The sequence below is a fragment of the Oncorhynchus keta genome, chromosome 21, assembly GCF_023373465.1.
Source record: "Oncorhynchus keta strain PuntledgeMale-10-30-2019 chromosome 21, Oket_V2, whole genome shotgun sequence".
In the NCBI taxonomy this organism is placed as follows: Eukaryota; Metazoa; Chordata; class Actinopteri; order Salmoniformes; family Salmonidae; genus Oncorhynchus; species Oncorhynchus keta.
The window spans coordinates 45,895,073-45,916,935 of NC_068441.1; the positions used below are offsets into that span (position 1 = coordinate 45,895,073).

At 42.8% G+C, this 21,863-nt stretch overlaps 1 protein-coding gene across 2 annotated transcripts; it reads right to left on the reverse strand.

Annotated features, from left to right (window-relative positions):
* Positions 1–261: 261 nt before the first annotated feature.
* On the reverse strand, positions 262–21,298 carry pcif1 (phosphorylated CTD interacting factor 1). 2 transcript variants are annotated; one of them, XM_035797623.2, is made up of 16 exons: positions 21,189–21,298; positions 19,807–19,950; positions 19,206–19,330; positions 17,100–17,231; positions 16,684–16,835; positions 13,450–13,604; positions 11,576–11,723; positions 10,720–10,803; positions 7,679–7,778; positions 7,329–7,491; positions 6,842–7,011; positions 5,973–6,059; positions 4,427–4,611; positions 4,067–4,160; positions 3,616–3,791; positions 262–3,235 (listed from the first exon to the last, which is right to left on the reverse strand). In XM_035797623.2, exons 2-16 carry the CDS (start codon positions 19,928–19,930, stop codon positions 2,893–2,895), a joined length of 2,238 nt encoding a protein of 745 aa, XP_035653516.1. In that variant the 5' UTR covers positions 19,931–19,950; positions 21,189–21,298; the 3' UTR covers positions 262–2,892. The 2 variants fall into 2 exon arrangements, with proteins under 2 accessions (XP_035653516.1, XP_035653517.1); XM_035797624.2 differs by lacking the exon at positions 21,189–21,298 and adding an exon at positions 20,330–20,920.
* Between the last annotated feature and the right edge of the window lie 565 nt (positions 21,299–21,863).

Here is a 21,863-nt window from a genome sequence, read left to right on the forward strand (position 1 = left end):
GAATAAAAAAAATAAAAAAAAGACTATTGCGCTCTATCACCTGTTTCGTCTCTTAACATTTAGGTTGTAGTGACCGGCATTACAGTATACATTTTTCTTTCACTAAAGTAATATGGAGTAATGCAACAACTATGGCATAATGTACAGGTATGTCATATCTTCCAAGAGATGGCTCTGGGGAACCTTTAGGGGGTTCAAAGCCAAAAACATGGGATGTCAGCAGACCAGTCAGCATCTTGAAGAGAGCCTAAAAAGTACAGCTACGGTATGGTAGTTTATTAGAAATGCAAACAACATACATGGTTTGACACATTTTACTGGGAACAAATATGATTCAGCGCATCTGTATGCTTGTTCCAATGGAGAAACATTGATAATCTACTCAGAGAGAAGACTAGGAAGATTAATGAATGAATTCAGCACAGACAGTATTTACATTCTCCTTATTCTTGCCCATAGGAATCACATTGAGAAAAACATTCATGGCATTACAAATGTTCTACAGACAATAAATTACCATAAGGGTAAACAGGGATAAATACATGTCGTCATACTCATACTTTATGTAAAAAGTCTATGAATTGATTTAAGAATAAACGTTATGATTTAAGTGTCAAAAGTGTCATGCAAAATAAATTCCAAAACATACAATCTGCTCTTACTAGAACAAAAAAAAGAAAAAAAAGAAACGAATTATAAAAATAAACTCAAGGAGTAATTTTGCTGGTTACACCTTATCCATTACTGATGCAATCATACACAAGTCTACTTTTAGATACAAGATAGATTTTTTTCTTCTTTTAATAACACTTTGGTTTAGATTAAAACAATTTCTATGTGATAAACTGTATAATACATAAACATATTTTAAAATTATGTTAAATGAACTCATAAAAAAACATGGAGAAAGACAACATTCAATTGTTTTTTTTTTCTTTCATCAGAGCTCAATACAATTGTGTAACAGAGAAAAATAACACAATTCATACCAATTTTCTGTACAATATCTACAATTTGTTTTGCTGGTGACAGAAACATACTAGGATCAGGGTATGTGACTGGTGCTCAATGTTCAAATGACAAAGAACGAATTGCTAGAGTTTGTATCCAGGTTCTGGGGCGCGATGCCAGACTTACTGTAGTACGTATTATGTTCAAAGAGCAAGATGACCATCATACATTTTCAACAGCATAAACAGATCTTTGTCTTATCCTACAGCCTTATGCCTGCAATCATTGTAGTTCTCTATAAAAAACCTCACTACTAAGTATATACAAATGGGGCAAAGGCAAGTGATGCTATCTAGAAGAAACTATGTCTAAGCTCATTGTACAAAGCATTTGGGCTATAGATGAGAGCATATGTTGAGATGACAGTCCGTGCCTGATAATCATAGTTTACAAGGACAGAGACAAATTTGTCATACGATGGAGGAATTGTACAATAACATTTGTCTTTCATCTTATTGTTATTTTTTTAATACATGAATTCTCTCCCCTCGATGACTGAGGCCGAAGTGAGGCTCTTGGGCCTATGTCCCAAAAGGCAATCTAGTCCCTATATAGGGCACTTCTTTTGACCAGAGCCCAAAATTAGGGCACTACAGAGGGTACAGAGTGCCACGTCGGACGCAAGGCATCATGACCTTCTTGTTTTGCCTTTTCAAATTTTACATTCATAGTGCTGCCCAGTGATGCGTTCTAATCTCATACTGGTGTAAACATATACAAAAAATACAATTGAGATTGGAGGGATTAAAAACAACGTAACTAATCTATTTTTCTATGCCACACGACAATGTGAAAACACCACAACCAAGGTTGAACACAATGGACATTTTTTTCTATGTTTAAAGAGGGTATAATTTTATATCAGATATTTCATTTAGTGCTTTTCCTTATTTTAAAATAGGTGGGATAGTGCTCTAAGGGAAGTGACATTTTGCTCAACAAGCCAGTTCAACTCCTTTCATAGTTGTTACTTTGGACTTACATATAGCACAGGGGGAAAATAAGAATAATTCAGCTGTTGTTCGAGCCAATGGTTTACAACATATTGCCATTGTAAGATGTATTAAAGGCCTGTATTTTGCGTGCATTGGGAAAGCGGTTAACAACTTGATGAGCTTTCTTCAACCGCAGATATGAAAACGGTGCATGGACATGGACAGGGCCAATATGGAACTACTACTCTCTGGTATTTCTGACCTGCATAACAGTAGTCCACAATGCAATGCAGCAATATAAAGGCCTGAATCTCTCTCGTTCAGTACTCTAACTTACTGCTGGCTGTCGTATGTACAAGGGTTGCCTCTAAACTGTTTGTCGGCTTAAGAGGGTTAGAAACATAGCTGCCTTATTACCCAACGACACCTCCATCCTGTACCTATTAAGGATTAGAAGGGATTTGGACAAAAAACTTAAGTCTTTCAAAATACACATTTTTCAATTCCACACATCAAAACTGACAGCCAAGTCCCGCTGCTCGGGAGCAGATCACTTTCCATGAGTTCCAAATAGCAGCCTATTCCCAGAGTGCCATTTGGGACAAACAGTACTTCAAAAAGGCCAATGAACAATGACTAGAATTACCCAATAATTACTGACAACGACAGCACCAATGATAGAAAAAAGGAATCCTAGTAAACCACAACCACTAGCTACATTGATAAAAAGCAACAAGCGTTACTACAGTAAATAACGACCAGAATGATAAAAACCTAGTAGAACTAATATTAAATAGTTGAGAAAGTAAACTGATTTTAAGGGAGGCCCTCCTTCGTAGTCCACTCAAGCAGTCGAAGACCAAATCCCCCCCCCCCACCCAGCACCATTTGTGGTCTACCCCCGCCACCAAACGATCTATCCTCACCTACGTCCCCTCCCCTGCTTTTAAACGCTGGCTGTTTCAGAAGGTGGTGTAGTCTTTTCCACAGGATTACTACTACTGCTGCTGTTGTCCTGGCGAGCGGGTGATGTGTCCAAACTGGCTGATCGTTCGGGTGCCGTTTTGGCGGCAATAGAGTCTTTGTCGCCTGACCCCCCTGCACTGGCCGGGGAGAGCGTAGTGGGAGCGGAGGAGGGACCTGGGGAGCCCAAGGCTCGCCTGGAGACCTGGTAGGCTGCCAGCAGCTCCTGGATGCGCTCCGGCGTGGGCTCCCACTTCGCAAAGCCGGCGGCATTCTGCAGGAAGATGACCACCGTGCCGTGGACGGCCTTGTAGTACATCTCCTCCCTGAGAGAGATAGCGAGAGAGAGCCATTGAAACTCCCTTCATACAAATCAAAATACAGCTACGCTTGTGTCCTCTTTAGGGTGCATCTGGGAGCGTAATTTCCCAAAATACAGCAAAGAGCACTTGGGCAGCCAAGTGAAAACACCAAGCACATTACACTTGTTGGTCCTTTATGTCAAATATTGTGCGCAATTGCTTGGAAAATAAACTAAATGTGACTCTGGGTGACAAAAAAATAAAAATAAAGACTTTCAAGGATCAAGAAATTAAGTCTGCGTCATGTTTGTTTTTTTCTTTCTTCCATGCCATGAGTATCACGATAACGGTGATGTGACAACCCTAGTCAGAACAATGGACCCTGCGCTGTTGGACACACTCACTTCTTGCAGATGTGCTGCGAGCCGCTGCGGTACTCGTGCTCGAAGGCGGGCACCGACATCTGGTGGCGGCGGAAGGCGCTGGTCTCCATGCGGTGGAGGGCCGGGGTCAGCGGGTCTCGCCACTCCGGGACAAAGATGATGAAGGACAGAGGCTCGCTGGACTTCTCCAGCAGTTTCTATAGGACACATATATTTGTTAAATACAAACTCTCCCAGGAATTCAAAAGTGAACAGTTCAGTTGAAAGTTAAGCTGGAGTTAAATATTGCTAATTGTCCCCCCTGTTCATGTAGGATTTATGTCCTGCAGATTCTCTAATACAGTCGGTGGGATCTACACAGCACGTGGTATATGGACTCATACCACTTTTGAAGTATAAACACATCAGACAGAATTTAAACTCACTTTAAATGAGTTTAACAAGCAATGAGTAAATTACTAAGGAGGAGCACCTCAAAGTGTGTCACCATGGCATCCATCAGCTCCTCACTGAAGGGAGGGTTGGCCTCAAAGGAGCCACTGGCTGGTGAGAAGTTCAGAAAGGGCCTGGGAGGGCAAAGAACATTTTAGAACAGGCTCAAACTAGAAAACCATAGAAGAACAAATAACTAAAAGTACACAGACCATGTCTGGGTGGTCTCTGTTTAGTTGTGATGGGGTAGACCGGTGTTTCTCACATTGAAACTAGCATTGTAAAATAGACAAAAGTCCCTGGACCAGAGGTTGAAAAACACTGGGATAGAGAACATACATGTATGTTTTGGGATGATTAGCAAATCTTTTTTTCTGTTTTTTTGTGATTCTAAACCTACCCCCTGGATCCGAAAAAGCCATCTGTGTCGGGGAAGGCAGAGCAGAACTGCTTGAAGTAGGAGTTGAGTGGTGAGGCGAAACACTCAAAGGTCACCCCGAACTGCTTGTTTAGGGCCTCAAAGACAGGCACGGGGAGAGCCCCCTGTAAGCCCGTCCCCTCATTCACCCCGGCACCAAACATCACCTGCACGACAAATAGTGACATCAGCACAACAAATGTCAAGACGTAGCCAGACAGAAAGGATGGCGAGAAAGAGTAACGGGACAGTGATTGTCATCACGATATGGAGGGAAAGTGGACTATAAGAACATCGCCTCTAAACAGATGGCTTCATACTTTGGCAGTGAAGACATTGAAAAAAATATATAGAAAGAGCAGTGAGTCAAAAAGGCATGGGTAGAAGGGGTGAGGGGGAGGTGAAGTACAGGGGTGAGGGGGAGGTGAAGTACGGGGGTGAGGTGAAGTACGGGGGCGAGGTGAAGTACGGGGGCGAGTGGGAGGTGAAGTACGGGGCGAGGGGAGGTGAAGTACGGGGTGAGGAAGTAAGGGGGTGAGGGGTGGTGAAGTAAGGGGGTGACGGAGGTGAAGGGGTGAGGGGGGTGAAGTAAGGGGTGAGGTGAAGTAAGGGGTGAGGGGGAGGTGAAGTACAGGGGTGAGGGGGAGGTGAAGTACAGGGGTGAGGGGGAGGTGAAGTACAGGGGTGAGGGGGAGGTGAAGTACGGGGGTGAGGTGAAGTAAGGGGTGAGGGGGAGGTGAAGTACAGGGGCGAGGGGGAGGTGAAGTACAGGGGTGAGGGGGGGGTGAAGTACAGGGGTGAGGGGAGGTGAAGTAAGGGGTGAGGTGAAGTAAGGGGTGAGGTGGTAAGGGGTGAGGGGAGTAAGGGGTGAGGGGAGGTGAAGTACAGGGGTGAGGGGGAGGTGAAGTAAGGGGTGAGGTGAAGTAAGGGGTGAGGTGAAGTAAGGGGTGAGGGGGAGGTGAAGTACAGGGGTGAGGTGAAGTACGGGGTGAGGTGAAGTAAGGGGTGAGGGGAGGTGAAGTACAGGGGTGAGGTGACGGGGTGAGGTGAAGTACAGGGGTGAGGGGGAGGGGAGTAAGGGGTGAGGGGAGTAAGGGGTGAGGGGAGGTGAAGTACAGGGGTGAGGGGGAGGTGAAGTAAGGGGTGAGGTGAAGTAAGGGGTGAGGGGAGGTGAAGTACAGGGGTGGGGAGGTGAAGTACAGGGGTGAGGTGAAGTAAGGGGTGAGGGGGAGGTGAAGTACAGGGGTGAGGTGAAGTACGGGGTGAGGTGAAGTAAGGGGTGAGGGGGAGGTGAAGTACAGGGGTGAGGTGAAGTACGGGGTGAGGTGAAGTAAGGGGTGAGGGGGAGGTGAAGTACAGGGGTGAGGTGAAGTAAGGGGTGAGGTGAAGTAAGGGGTGAGGGGGAGGTGAAGTAAGGGGTGAGGGGGAGGTGAAGTACAGGGGTGAGGTGAAGTAAGGGGTGAGGTGAAGTAAGGGGTGAGGGGGAGGTGAATGGAGATCAACGGCAGCGGTCTAACCCCTAATTTACCAGGTATCTCTTGATAAGGCACCACACTCGTGACAGGAACTTCTCGAACCTGGGATCGTCGATGGAGCTGTATCGGTATAATAGCTCCTGAAAGAAAGCATAGAGAGGAGAGTCATTTAGCAGAGGGCACGCCATGTGCCAGAAGGCAAAGCTAGTCAATTATATCCACAACACCTTTCAGGATTACATCCTGGTAGTTTCTCAAACAAGAGAGCAATTCATCTCTCTGGTCATGTTGGACTTCGGATTGCATGCATTACAAACACTCAGTGGTACTGTGCTAGTATCAACACTCAACCAATGACACCCCAGTGCACCTTCATACACTGAATGTACAAAACATTAAGAATACCATATTGAGTTGACCCCCTTATCCCCTCAGAACAGACTCAATTCATGGACTCTACAAGGTGTCGAAAGCTTTCCACAGGGATGCTGGCACATGTTGACTCCAATGCTTCCCACAGTTGTGTCAAGCTGAATATCCTTTGGGTGGTGAACCATTCTTGATTCACACAGGAGCTGTTTAGTGTGAAAAAACCAACAGTGCTGCAATTCTTGACACAAACCGGTGCGCCTGGTACCTTCCCCGTTCAAAGGCAGTTAAATATTTTGTCTTCCCCTTCACCCTCTGAATGGCAACAATACACAATCCATGTCTCAATTGCCTGAACGCAAAAAAAAAAAATCTCCTCTCCTTCATCTACGCTGATTGAAGTGGATTTAACAAGTGACATCAATAAGGGATCAAAGCTTTCACCTGGTCAGTCTGTGTCATGGAAAGAGCAGGTGTTCTTAATGTTTAGTACACTCAGTGTATATTTGTACTTCTATAATATACACATTATCGCTGCTACAACATTACTCACCAGCTTGGTGAAGTAGCTGCGGTTGACCTTGACCATCTCTCCCTTGTAGCGCAGGCAGGCGATGTCGTTCTCAAAGTGTAGCTCCACGCGTGGCTGAGCCGGCGAGGGCAAGGCCAGCCGAATGGGGTAGCAGTATACCAGCCTGTCCTGCACATCTGCTGCCTCTGGGTCTGGGAGAGAGGGAGGGAATGAGGGATAACAGTAGAACAAAAGTTTAAAAAACAGTAAGAAAAACCACAACACAACCAGTCCATCATGGATGTTGAACGGCTTAAATTCAGAGTAAAACCACAATATAAACAACAGACTTTGGGGGGTTTTAAGTTGCTAAATTAGTTGGGCGCAAAGATACTGAACGATTAGAAAGGACATCCCCATTCAGAGTCAATCCATTTCTATGGTTGTGCACCAATGTAATCAATGTGGTCCCCTATGAGTCAATTGGTAAAGCATGGTGCAGAGTGCGAGGCGATTTAGCACGTCTCACCCGACACGTTGCAGTCCTTCAGCAACGTCTGGTGGGCCTGGTGAATGCGTCGCACGTACTCTGCTGAGATGTGGTAAATCTTCGTACAGATCCCCTCCACAGAGTCTTTGGCCACTGCTGCTACGTGGGGACCACACTGTTTCCGCAAGTGGTCCAGACGTTCCTGAGGGGGAGGATTTGTTTTGGGATACGTTTTTTTTAACATATACATGTCAGTGTTCATTCCGTTGAGGTGAAATTTATACAGACACTGATTATTTTGTTGTTACCACATATACATACAATACACCACACACACACACACACACACACACACACACACACACACACACACACACACACACACACACCATGTAGTCCTCTTTACTGGCCGAGTGGTCCCTCCGTAGCCAGTTCATGGTGTCCTCTGCATTCCATTTCACAACCTTTCGGCTGTCTGGTGTGGCGTTTCTACCAGGACATAAGAGACACCAGTCATTCTTCAGCCAAGACAAAGCATTTCAAAGCAAAGTGCCGTTCAACGAGCCAAATCAAGCTCCCATACACATGCTATTTTCAACGAGCCAAATCAAGCTCCCATACACATGCTATTTTCAACAAGCCAAATCAAGCTCCCATACACATGCTATTTTCAACGAGCCAAATCAAGCTCCCATACACATGCTATTTTCAACGAGCCAAATCAAGCTCCCATACACATGCTATTTTCAACAAGCCCAATCAAGCTTTCTTTCCTTTCCAGTAAGACAGTTGGGGAAAGAGAACAGACTGGTTTTGGTTTAGGATCTGAAGCCACAGGTTTCTGATTCAAGTTTATCAGTGGATGCACATATAAATGCTTTCTGTGTGTGATGGCGAGACATGGTGTTGCTTTTTATGTTACGATCTGGATCTTCCAAAGTTGTGGCAAAATGGCTTAAGGACAACAAAGTCAAGGTATTGGAGTGGCCATCACAAAGCCCTGACCTCAATCCTATAGAAAATGTGAGGGCAGAACTGAAAAAGCGTGTGCGAGCAAGGAGGCCTACAGACCTGACTCAGTTACACTAGCTCTGTCACGAGGAATGGGCCAAAATTCACCCAACTTATTGTGGGAAGCTTGTGGAAGGTTTCCCGAAACATATGACCCAAGTTAAACAATTTAAAGGCAATGCTCCCAAATACTAATTGAGTGTATGTAAACTTCTGACCCACTGGGAATGTGATGAAAGAAATTAAAGCTGAAATAAATCATTCTCTCTACTATTATTCTGACATTTCACATTCTTAAAATAAAGTGGTGATCCTAACTGACCTAAAACAGGGAATTTTTACTTGGATTAAATGTCAGGAATTGTGAAAAACTGAGTGTAAATGTATTTGCTCTGACTTCAACTGTATATGTATGTATGTATGTATGTATGTATGTATGTATGTATGTATGTATGTATGTATGTATGTATGTATGTATGTATGTATGTATGTATGTATGCGTGCATGTATGTATGCGTGCATGTATGTATGCGTGTATGTATGCGTGTATGTGTGTATGTATGTATGCATGTATGTATGCATGTACAGTGCCTTGCGAAAGTATTCGGCCCCCTTGAACTTTGCGACCTTTTGCCACATTTCAGGCTTCAAACATAAAGATATAAAACTGTATTTTTTTGTGAAGAATCAACAACAAGTGGGACACAATCATGAAGTGGAACGACATTTATTGGATATTTCAAACTTGTTTAACAAATCAAACTGAAAAATTGGCCGTGCAAAATTATTCAGCCCCCTTAAGTTAATACTTTGTAGCGCCACCTTTTGCTGCGATTACAGCTGTAAGTCGCTTGGGGTATGTCTCTATGAGTTCTGCACATCGAGAGACTGAAATTATTTCCCATTCCTCCTTGCAAAACAGCTCGAGCTCAGTGAGGTTGGATGGAGAGTATTTGTGAACAGCAGTTTTCAGTTCTTTCCACAGATTCTCGATTGGATTCAGGTCTGGACTTTGACTTGGCCATTCTAACACCTGGATATGTTTATTTTTGAACCATTCCATTGTAGATTTTGCTTTATGTTTTGGATCATTGTCTTGTTGGAAGAAAAATCTCCGTCCCAGTCTCAGGTCTTTTGCAGACTCCATCAGGTTTTCTTCCAGAATGGTCCTGTATTTGGCTCCATCCATCTTCCCATCAATTTTAACCATCTTCCCTGTCCCTGCTGAAGAAAAGCAGGCCCAAACCATGATGCTGCCACCACCATGTTTGACAGTGGGGATGGTGTGTTCAGGGTGATGAGCTGTGTTGCTTTTACGCCAAACATAACGTTTTGCATTGTTGCCAAAAAGTTCCATTTTGGTTTCATCTGACCAGAGCACCTTCTTCCACATGTTTGGTGTGTCTCCCAGGTGGCTTGTGGCAAACTTTAAAAGACACTTTTTATGGATATCTTTAAGAAATGGCTTTCTTCTTGCCACTCTTCCATAAAGGCTAGATTTGTGCAATATACAACTGATTGTTGTCCTATGGACAGAGTCTCCCACCTCAGCTGTCAATCTCTGCAGTTCATCCAGAGTGATCATGGGCCTCTTGGCTGCATCTCTGATCAGTCTTCTCCTTGTATGAGCTGAAAGTTTAGAGGGACGGCCAGGTCTTGGTCGATTTTCAGTGGTCTGATACTCCTTCCATTTCAATATTATCGCTTGCACAGTGCTCCTTGGGATGTTTAAAGCTTGGGAAATATTTTTGTATCCAAATCCGGCTTTAAACTTCTTCACAACAGTATCTCGGACCTGCCTGGTGTGTTCCTTGTTCTTCATGATGCTCTCTGCGCTTTTAACGGACCTCTGAGACTATCACAGTGCAGGTGCATTTATACGGAGACTTAAATACAATCCATCTGTGTGTAATAATCATCATTAGTCATTTAGGTCAACATTGGATCATTCAGAGATCCTCACTGAACTTCTGGAGAGTTTGCTGCACTGAAAGTAAAGGGGCTGAATAATTTTGCACACCCAATTTTTCAGTTTTTTATTTGTTAAAAAAGTTTGAAATATCCAATAAATGTCGTTCCACTTCATGATTGTGTCCCACTTGTTGTTGATTCTTCACAAAAAAATACAGTTTTATATCTTTATGTTTGAAACCTGAAATGTGGCAAAAGGTCGCAAAGTTCAAGGGGGCCGAATACTTTCGCAATGCACTGTATGTGTGTGTGTGTGTATGTGTGTGTATATGCGTTTATGTGTATTCTAAATTGTTAAGAGAATACTGTAACGGTATACCAGGAGGTAGTAGTAGCTGGAATTCTTTGAGAGCATCTCTGACTTCATACTCGGAACGATTTCAAAGAATATTAGGTCATATTCAAATGGAATTTGGCCAACTAACTCCAGTGTGCCAGAAACACCTACCTCGAGTCAATCATTTTCTTGGCAGCTTCTGCGTATTTGAATAAGAGCTTTCGGGCCTCCTCTTTGTACTTGATGCGGGACAACCTGGTGTAAGAAATGACAAAACATGTGGTCAATAAAACTATTTGTTGAAATGAGCCACTATTGTCCAAATTAACCATTAAAACGGGGTGAATTGTTAAGACGACATTTCAGTGTGTTGACAATTCACATACTAAAATGTAAATCAGACAATAGTGCAAAAAGTAAACATTATTTTTGACAACATATCGTATAATTTGACAATATCGCAATATTATTTTTGCTCTTGTTGGCATTACCTGCACCAAAACTGTGTATTTTTCCATTCATAGCTTGTTCTCTATCTTATTTTTTAAATAGGGAGACAATTTGGTTTCAACACTTATTTCCATGACTGATCAAAACGTGTTTTCTCATGGCTCTCTTGACCTTCTGCAGCAGACATGTGGTGAAAAATGTGTTTGGAACATCGAATCACAATACAATCACAGTATCGAATCGCAATAAATATTGTATCGGCATCAGAGTACTTTGAAAATATTGTATCGTGTCATCCCTGGCAATTCCCAGCTCTATCAGACAACATAATTCACAATGAAGACCTGAACGGAATCTGGCCATACCAACCATAGTGAATCAAGTCCATCCCAGGGGAGACTAGAACTGGTATCTAGAGATAAGACCTTAAAATCTTTTGAATCCATTGAGCATTTGCGTGTCTGATGGGTGGGGTTTGCAGTTGTTGGGACTATTCCATTAGTTCCGTTACACCAGGCATGATCAATCAAGCAAATATTTAACCCTAGGACTAACACAGATTCTCTTTCCCACTGACCTGATGGGGATGTCATTCATGACTTCTCTGAACATGGACGGGGAGATGATGGGGTCACACTCGCTGGGCAGTAGGGGGTCTGGCCCTTTGTCCAGCACCTTGCGCTCCAGCAGCCAGCGGTTGAAGGACTCCCGTGGGGGCTCGATACCTATTAGATAGGGGGAAAATCATTGATTATCAAGGTCAGCCAAGAATAGGAACCCCTGGGTTATGTTCACTAGGGCATGCTTTAAGGAAAACATTTGAATCCATTTCATAATGAAACATGAGAAAAGCAACACCTGGGGCCCGGGGTTGCACAAGTTTGGCAAAAAAGAAGGGGAGGAGAAAAAAAAAAAAAAAAAAAAAGAGTCTTAAATGCTAGGACGGCGTAGCTACAACCGACTTCGGGATCAGAATTTACACCTGTTGCATTAACATTAAGACTAATGGTAGCTAAGTCTGGCGTCAGCAATGTGCCTTCATGAGATTTAATGCTTCATAAGGATGGTTGCTAGGCAGCGCCCGCTAATCGGCTATTACTATTCTCGTAGCAGTTCTAAACATTGCGAGGCATTTCGAGTCAACCACCACCACAGCTGGAAGGATCAATCAATAATTACTGTGGGGATTCATATCACTGAACAATGAAAATATTGGAAGAAAGTAGGCTAGAAAATGTTAGCCAAATTGAGGTGAGTGTTCGTGATCTTCGGTCGAGTTATCAGAACATTTTTCTAGCATGTTAGTTAGCTATGTAGCCTACACTAGCAGAGTATAGCATGTGGGTTATTTTGCTCGTCACCCTCTTAGTAGCCGAGACTATATCACAACTAAAAGCCCTTGACTTGTCTGATAATCAGCGTGATTTTGTTTGACTGAATCTCAGTCTGTATATTTGGTTATTTGATCTCTGCCTGGGAAAACAAGTGGTGGCAGCTCATCTTTCTGTTTGCCAATATGTGATCAGACACATTCAACATGCTATGTAGCATAAATCAAGTGTATTATATTGTTATTGACTCACGTATAGGTAACTCGAAAAGCTCAGAGGTTATGAAATATGAAAACTAGGCTCACATCCTTATATAGATATTTTCTGCATATATCATGAAAGAAGATTGTCCCAATTGAACACCCTACCCCTGCTCCCTACTAGGTGCAAAATGGTAAAATGTAGTCCCAATTTAACACCCTACTAGGTGTAAAATCTAGTCCCAATTTAACACCCTACTAGGTGTAAAATCTAGTCCCAATTTAACACCCTACTAGGTGTAAAATCTAGTCCCAATTTAACACCCTACTAGGTGTCAAATCTAGTCTCAATTTAACACCCTACGAGGTGTCAAATCTAGTCTCAATTTAAGACCCTACGCCTGCTCACTCAAATCTACACCCAGGTGTAGCAACAAGTCAAATGTTTAGGTCCGGCATAGAGCGCATTTTACACTGGACGTAGAGTTACCACCGACTGGTGCAACCGGCACCTGGGTTGTGTTCACTAGGGCATGCATTAGGGAAAACATTTAAATCCATTTCATAATGGAGAATAAGTGTTTCTTATATGACAAGTTCAGCTAGTCCGTCGCCGTTTCAGTCCGTGGTCTTCCGTTCGGTGCCGAATGAACATGACCCGGGGCTAGAGTGAAAACCTGCCCACCCTGCTGCACTCCAGTAGCAGGGGTGGAGGAGTGACCACAATGGCTTAGAAAATATTGTCAGCGCTGTTTCAGACAGACACTTAATGCTCACCTAGAAAGTAAACGTCTAGCTGCCTAATGGGGATGCACCTCAAAAAGTAAGACTATGGTAACAAAAGCAAGAAATAAAAGGTTTAAAAAAGATATATATATATATAGTTTGACTTGACAATTGCAGTTGCATGGGTAATGTACCTTCTCGTTGGTAGCAGAGCTCGTGGTAGTGCTGCCGTAGCTTGGTGGTGAGCTGGGCACGTTGGAGCTCCATCTCTGGGTGGGGCGGTAGATGGTTGGCAGGTGGTCGCTCTCTGATCACTGCGTTCGTCTGAACATCCAGGTCCCAGTATATTCTACCACAGGATCGATATAACTGGTTATTTCAACTTGACAGAACTGCATTATAAAAGTTACAGTGCTACATAAAATCCAAAACAAGACCCGCCTGCCCTGTATATTGCAGAGATCACACAATTGTGAACTGTGGGTGCACTATAGGCTATACAAATTAGGGATGTGTACATTTCCCTTATAAGACGATTCAATACGTATCTAGATACATGGGCTCTGATACGATACAGGAACGGTATATTTAAGTTTGAAGGGATTCGGTTTGATTGGAGAACGAATCAGTGCGAGTCATTTCAACGCATAAACACAATCATTTTCAAAATGAAATCTGCTGCTGACGGAACTCCAGAGCTGACTTCTGTCTGTCTGTGTGTGTGTGAATGACACGTCTATGGTGTATACGATGTAGTCACCTCACCTGAGTCATAGGGGAGACTAGGCAACTACCACTATCAGATTAGGGCTATGTAGCCTGTTCTTTTGTTTCCCCCACTTTGGTTCTGAAATCACCATCGGCGACTAATGAACTTGTCAGTTTTGTCGATTGTGTTTGAGCTTGTAATGTGTCAACATTTATCATTTACAAATCAGCTATGACATAGCCAATGAATATATAGCATAACTTTGGATTTCAACACAAAATCGAATGGTTTTGACCTTTTAGAGAGCTTATTTTCTCCTACCGCTTTGGCCATGCAGTGCGCCTCGCAAAAGTGATTCCTCGTAATTAAATGATCAACTTTACACTGTATATCAAAACATCACACAGACTGTTGGGCTGCTGAGTGGCGCAGCAGTCTAAGGTACTGCATCTCAGAGTCCCATAGGGCGGCGCACAATTGACCCAGCGTCGTTAGGTTGTGGCTGGGGTAGGCCGTCATTGTAAATAAGAATTTGTTCACAACTGACTAGCCTAGTTAAATAAAGGTTAAATACAAAATTGTTTAAAGCCAAACGTACAAAACTATTGCTGATAGTGAACCTGAACAATCAAAATATCTATTGTTTCCGGCAGCTTACTTTTATTCCGGTAAAACACACATTTTCAACAGCGCATAGATAATAACCTAGCAAATTACATACGTAATTACAAATTACGTACATACTCAACTAATGAAGCCTAATATCGAGCAAGCCATTTTAGCATTTTAATGCTTATGGTGCCGCGCAGATGTGCAAGATCAGTTAGAGGCCACCCACCATATGTTGGTCAGCACGCCAAGCTGGACACAGTGCCCAGTTTGACTAGGCTACTGATATTCCCTCGGGTTGTTCGGCATGCAAAATGACTTGTAGATCAATGACTGTCAATACAGTTTCATGCTTAGATCGACACTGAAGGAGAGGAAGCATCAGTTGTCACAGTAGATTAGGTATTTTCGGAATGGAGAAAGTAATGAGCAAAACATTTTAGTGAATCAGCGGTTTGTAATGTATGAATACTTTTTATGACCAATGCATGGATCGGGTTTGGGGTCCACGGACCAATGTAGTTGTATCTTAAACATCTGAATCTGGACCAATGCATATAGGTGAATCGTTACATCCCCAATACAAATATTTACAGACATGAGCAGATCAACATATGTTACAGCAGGACCCCCACTGCAACGCGTTTCGACCAAAAAGGTCTTCCTCAGGCAGTGTCCATGAGATGTCAACTTAAGAGGTCGACCGATTATGATCTTTCAACGCCGATTATTGGAGGACCAAAAAAAGCAGATACCGATTAAATACACATGACAATTACAACAAAACTGAATGAACAATGAACACTTATTTTAACTTAATATAATACATAAATAAAATCTATTTAGTCTCAAATAAATAATGAAACGTTAAATTTGGTTTAAATAATGCAAAAACAGTGTTGGAGAAGAAAGTAAAAGTGCAAAATGTGCCATGTAAAAAAGTTAACGTTTAAGTTCCTTGGTCAGAACATATGAAAGCTGGTGGTTCAATATTCCCAGTTTTTCAATATTAAAAATTAACAAGTTTTAGGTTGTAGTTTTTATAGGAATTATGACGAGTCAACTATTTCTCTCTATACCATTTGTATTTCATATACCTTTGATTATTGGATGTTCTAACAGGCACTTTAGTATTGCCAGCCTAATCTCGGGAGTTGATAGACTCGATGTCATAAACAGCGCTGTGATTCAAGCATTGCTAAGAACTGCTGGCAAACGCAGTAAAGTTTGAATTAATGCTTACGAGCCTGCTGCTGCCTTCCACCGCTCTGTCAGACTGCTCTATCAAATCATAGACTTAATTATAATAAACACAGAAATACGAGCCTTCGGTCATTAATATGGTCAAATCCGGAAACTATAATTTCGAAACAAAACCTTTATTCTTTCAGTAAAATACAGAACAATTACGTATTTTATTGAATCGGTAGCAACCCCAAGTCGAAATATTGCTGTTACATTGCACAACCTTCAATTTTATGTAAAATTCTGGCAAATTAGTTCGCAACGAGCCAGGCGGCCCAAACTGTTGCATATACCCTGACTCTGCGTGCAATGAACCCAAGAGAAGTGACACAATTTACCTGGTTAATATTGCCTGCTAACATGAATTAAATATACAGGTTTAAATAAATATACTTCTGTGTATTGATTTTAAGAAAAGCATTGATGTTTATGGTTAGGTACATTCCTGCAACGATTGTGCTTTTGTTAACCCAACACACGTTTGGCGAAGTAGGCTGTGATTCGATGATAACTTAACAGGCACCGCATTGATTATATGCAACGCAGGACAAGCTAGTTTGCCTAGTATTATCATCAACCATGTGTAGTAGTTAACTAGTGATTATGTGAAGATTCATTGTTTTTTTTACAAGATAGGTTTAAATGCTAGCTAGCAACTGACCTTGGCTCCTGCTGCACTCGCGTAACAGGTGGTCAGCCTGCCACACAGTTTCCTCGTGGAATGTAATGTAATCGGCCATAATCAGCATCCAAAAATAATGATTGTTATGAAAACTTCTGCCTAATTAACATCAGCCATGCCGATTAATCGGTTGACCTCTCGTCTACATATCAATTCCAGCGATTGTGATGTGGCTGTACTCACACACTGGGACGGTATGGGGCTGGGGCGGGCATAGAGTGCTGCCCTGGCTTGTCTTCTGTGCCTGTGGTAGAGTTCCATGGCTTAGCCCCGGGGGTAATGGGTGAGATGGGAACTATCGGGGTCGTTGGGGTTACAGGTATACCAACCTCAATCTGTCAACGGCACAGTAACATATCGGGATTAGACTGACAATTAAGACAGTGGAAATATTCAAATAATACATGTATGAAACAATCTACAGAGACAACGGACTCCAGTAAAACATGAATTTCGTCATGTCAGGCAAGACAGCACTGCGTCGTCTAATAGATAAGCTCGAAAGTGAATCACATTGGTAAAGAAGCGTGAAAATTGTCACGCTTGTATCATTTTACGGCATTGAAGTTGTAAGAAACGTGTTCTTCTCAATGACTCACCTTGGACCTCTTGAAGCTGTTAGGACCCCCCTGGGCGGCCTCCTCCGACAGGCGTCTCTTGCGTTGCCCGTTGCCCACGCCGGCGTCGCCCGTTCCCTCGGCTGGGGCAGCGTTCAAACCCAGCGGGTCAGACTAAGAAAGACAGAAACAAACAGACAACCCGCCAAGTTAGGAGCAGAACAGGAAAACAAGACAAGTGATGTCGATATAATAAAAGGAGGTTCAGCCAAGCTCCATCAAGAGAGAAAAGAGGACGTGAGGTACTTGGAACAGAACTTGAGAAGGATAATTATCCCCTCTGTCCCAAACAGCGGTTGCCATCCAATTATTGTTGCATTACCGCCACCTACTAGACTACAACTCCCTTATACTTTGCTTGAAAAATAAAAAATATAAAAAAATACCCTACCATCGAACACCACACTAACAAACAAAAACACCCCCCACTCCACTAATTAAATATATTTATTCCTACCTCGTGCCAACAACCTGAAAGGATGGGACACCACCACTTAACACGCCCTGTAACGCTTCTGATGTCAAGTCACGCATATCCAAATACCTCTGCAGCTGCCACCACAACCTCAATGTCTATGACTTACGTTCCATCCCTGCAGTACAATTGATAACCATTGCTTTAAATTCTAAAAATCCAATCTCACTGAAACATACATCACTTGTTGGTTTTTTCCCTCTGTACTGGTACAGATCTACTACTCACACCGCTCATCTCAGGATTCCCCCCCCACCCACCCCCCACCTCAACCTGCCTCTCTCGCACAGGACATTTCTGATCCCCAGCCCCATGGGTACCCCTACAATTAACACATACCACTACCCCAATGCTGCACATTCCTTTGTCTCTTGCCCTTCTGCATACTTCTCACACCTAGGAACCTCCCTCCTACACACTGCTGCCACATGCCCATAAGCTTGACATCTGTAACAATGTGATGTATTTGGCAGAAAAGCTTGTACAGGATAAATTATATATCCTAACATCGCTTTGTTGGGCAAAGACTAAACATCAAAACTAAAAAGAACAGACGACTCTTCAGTTTCACCACACACGCTACCCTGTCTGCGTCTCACCAAACGACGAGCATAAACACCGGGAATCTTCCCCTTCAGTTGGTCAACTTTTACTGCTACCCCAGTTCACTCCTTCAATGGCACCCTTTTCTTGAGCGAAACAATTCACATTTAACGCCGACCGCCTTTTCCCTCTGACTAGCAGAAACAAACAATAATCACAAGACCACTTCTGGTTACCCCCACCGATTCCACAGTACTCAACTCTGTTTTCATCCACCCTGAAAACACAAATAGATCAGCCAAAAGGCAAGGGTCCAGTTTTTCCAAAATCTTCAACCCTACTGTCACAGACTCATCTTTACCTGACCCTGGGTGCAAGCCTCTGGCTTTGAAAACTTCACCACACCTACCACCTCCGATACTTCGACCTCATTCACTTCCATTTCTCCTCCTGTCTTCAGCTCACTCTGCTTACACTTTCTACCATTCTTCTTTAACAAAACATCTCCCTTTTCCCCACCATTTTTAACCAACTCAAGCTCACAGTCGTCCGCCCCCTCTCTCTCTGACCTCCTCTGCCTCTCTTTTCCCCCTCAATTCCTCCTCCGTATTCCAAGTATAAGTCTCCTTATCATAATACTGCACTTCTCCTGACATACACTTTGTTCTTGCTTTCTCAAGGGACGCCATTTAACCGGCTGTCACAATCTCCGTACAATCAGCACGAACCCCTCGGGATGTCGCGCGCAACAGTGCATCCCACGTATACATAAATAAAAACATGTTTTATTTATTTAACCTTTATTTAACTAGGCAAGTCAGTTAAGAACAAATTCTTATTTATGATGATGGCCTACCCCGGCCAAACCCGGACGACTCTGGAACAATTGTGCGCCGCCCTATGGGACTCCCAATCACAACCGGATGTGTTGCAGCCTGGAAAGGACCTGCTTCGTCTTGATGTTTTCCTTCATCAAAAGTTACAGCAACACTTTCCCATTTTCAAACAAGCACGCTCTTCCAACAACCCATCTGTCACAAAACAAACAGCGAAACACATTTTTCACTCACAATGACATCATGCTGCCCCAGGACTGGCATCTCCCACAGCGACTGATTGGTGAAGCGGTTGAACCAGTAGGGCCTGTTCTCCCGCTTGCTCCAGCATTTCGACCAGCCTGCCTGGACGAGTTCGTCTGCACAAACAGGAAAGGTGTCAGAAATGTCTAATCTATCTCCATTCAGTTGCATGTCATCATAGACAGAGCCAGCAATCTTTCCTTCATCAGCACTGATCTCAAGACAAGGCCTAATTTATACCCTACATATATACACATAGGATACCCATTTTTGGTAGTTTACTTGCATTGCCTACTTAGGGTATACATTAGGTTTTAAAATAATTGTATGAATGCTTGGTAAGCAGAGCGGAAAGTTAAGTTACGGCATATATATATATATATATATATATATATCACCAGGGCATCTTCAGTGCTGGACTTGGGCAGGAGAACCAGCACCTCAAATGTTTTACTGCTTCAGCTCCTGTTCCACATATAGAATATAATCTCAAAAGTATTGTGGAGCTGCTACACCTAAATATAAACAACACCAGCACCCAAAATGAGTACATGCACCTATTTTAGTCCAAGTCAAGCACTGGCTATCTTACCTGGCAACTCTGGCATTGGTTTGCTGGTTGAAGGTGAGACAGGAGACCCCTGTGTGGCAGAGCCTGTGGGAGACATCACCATAGAGGTGTCCACCTTCACTGTTGTGTGATTCTCACTTGTCATCTCTCCTCATCTGTCCTGTCCTGAAAATAAAAGGCAGCATATTAGAAAAAGGGGTATTCAGTTCACATTGCCAGGTAAAAATACTGTGTACGCTACTTCTTTTTTTTTTTTATGACACAACACTGTCTAAATTATTAATATTATTTTATGTAATCAAATGTAAACATGTCCCATAATCTCCAAGGTAACCGAGTGGTGATTGGACATGCTTTCCCGAAATATGACAATCAAGCTAGTTTTAATCATCCTGGCATTTTAAAAACAGACCCTAATGGACATGTCTTGCAGTCTGGTGTGAATGGTAGCCTACTACTACTACTACTCATTAATTCACTAAATGATAAGACTCATCCCAGAGCCGTAGTGTGTTTTGCAGTAGCAAAAATAACAGTTGCTCACCCGAGACGGTTGAACATTTAACAGTGAAACGTTAAATGAGCGCATGATTAGTCTACAGTAGCGAACTAGAATGTGTTGTGCTTGCACAAGGTGTTATTGCCAACATTGTGCAGACAAGATACCATAATATCCGGATAGATAGTCCCTAAGAACGACAGTCCCTAAGAGCTTAACTAGCTAGCTAACTAGTTAAGCTAACACGAATGTGTTACGTACGGGACATGTAGCTAATAGCTAGCTACACCTATGCCTTCTAGCTACGTGGTTCATGATTTATTTAAATGTGATTTAGATAGAACATTCCAAATTGACATCTTGGAGATGCGTTTTCTATCTTTTGTCGTTGATAACACAAATGGGCAAAAGGAGGACACGCATGCGCCTGCTACACCGCCCACCCCAGTTTGAGCTGCCCGAAAACAAACACGGAGGAGGAGGGGAAGCCGCTGGGTAGCTGCGCTACACAACAAAAGGCAACGGCATCATCTCGGGAACCTAGGCGGGGGATACGTGGAATAAACATTTAATATACGGTAGGATACTGTACGAAACAGGGTTAATGAGACATAAAAAGGACGAGAGTTAGTAAGACTACCCGTGTATGCTGTCAAAATAGAGAATGGAGGCGTATCTGACCTCCTTATTTCAAACACATACACAATTTTGGGCGCGCACTTTGGTTAAGACAAGATGGCGCGCGCGCTCTCGACTCATAGCCACTGCACCCCTTGCAGTCAATATTGTTTGTTTATTTCGTGCAATGACAATGCGTGCATTTTGAGTAGATAATATGATACCCCGCATATTCCACCACCTGCCCATGCCCTTGCTGTAGCGCTAAATTGGCTATTCCCCTTACCTTGTAGAGGTTTGTTGAGAACCCTGTATAGGCTTTGCTCTATTCAATCCGTACCCGCCTCCGCCTCTCCCTCCCCACCTTCTCCGCCATCTTGTATCGGGGACTCGGGCCTTGGTATTGCGCACGCGCCAGTTTAGTTGTCATTTCAGGATAACATTGTCATTGAGAAGTAGCCATATGTAGAAGGGCATTTGGAGGTAGGCATACAGAAATAGTTATTCACAACCTCGCTTGTGAAAGTAATCATGCAAAAACACATTTGCAAACTAGTCTGAACTATTTAACCAGTAATAACTTCGATGGCATGTTTTGTGCTGTGGCTACTTTTCCCATTGATAGCCTTCAGCTACATGCTCATTATTAGAACACTTTATTATGCCTGTGTGATAGGTCTGTTATTTGTGTATGTGAAGAATAATAAATGGACAACTTTAAATTCATGTTGCTGTTCTGTCTGTTATTATGTGTGCACTGAATGGTAAATATTATACAAAATAATATACATGTTATAAAAATATAAACATATTTTGGGTCTTGGGAAAGTAGAAGTTGTAGTCCTGAAAACTGGAAGTTACCTCTGATTTGTTCAGACATTACCTATGGGGCAAATTAATGGGGAAAGAATGGAGTTTTGGGATAAACAATGAAAATAAGGTCTGAATTTAAAATGTTTAG

Excerpts from the sequence above, each read along its gene's own strand:
- pcif1 (XM_035797623.2), bottom strand. The coding sequence starts at position 19,930 with ATGACAAGTGAGAATCACACAACAGTGAAGGTGGACACCTCTATGGTG. Across the intron at positions 19,331-19,806 it reads ACCAATGCCAGAGTTGCCAG|ACGAACTCGTCCAGGCAGGC; the intron begins GTAAGATAGCCA and ends CTGTTTGTGCAG. Across the intron at positions 13,605-16,683 it reads GCCCCATACCGTCCCAGTGT|AATATACTGGGACCTGGATG; the intron begins GTGAGTACAGCC and ends ATCCTGTGGTAG.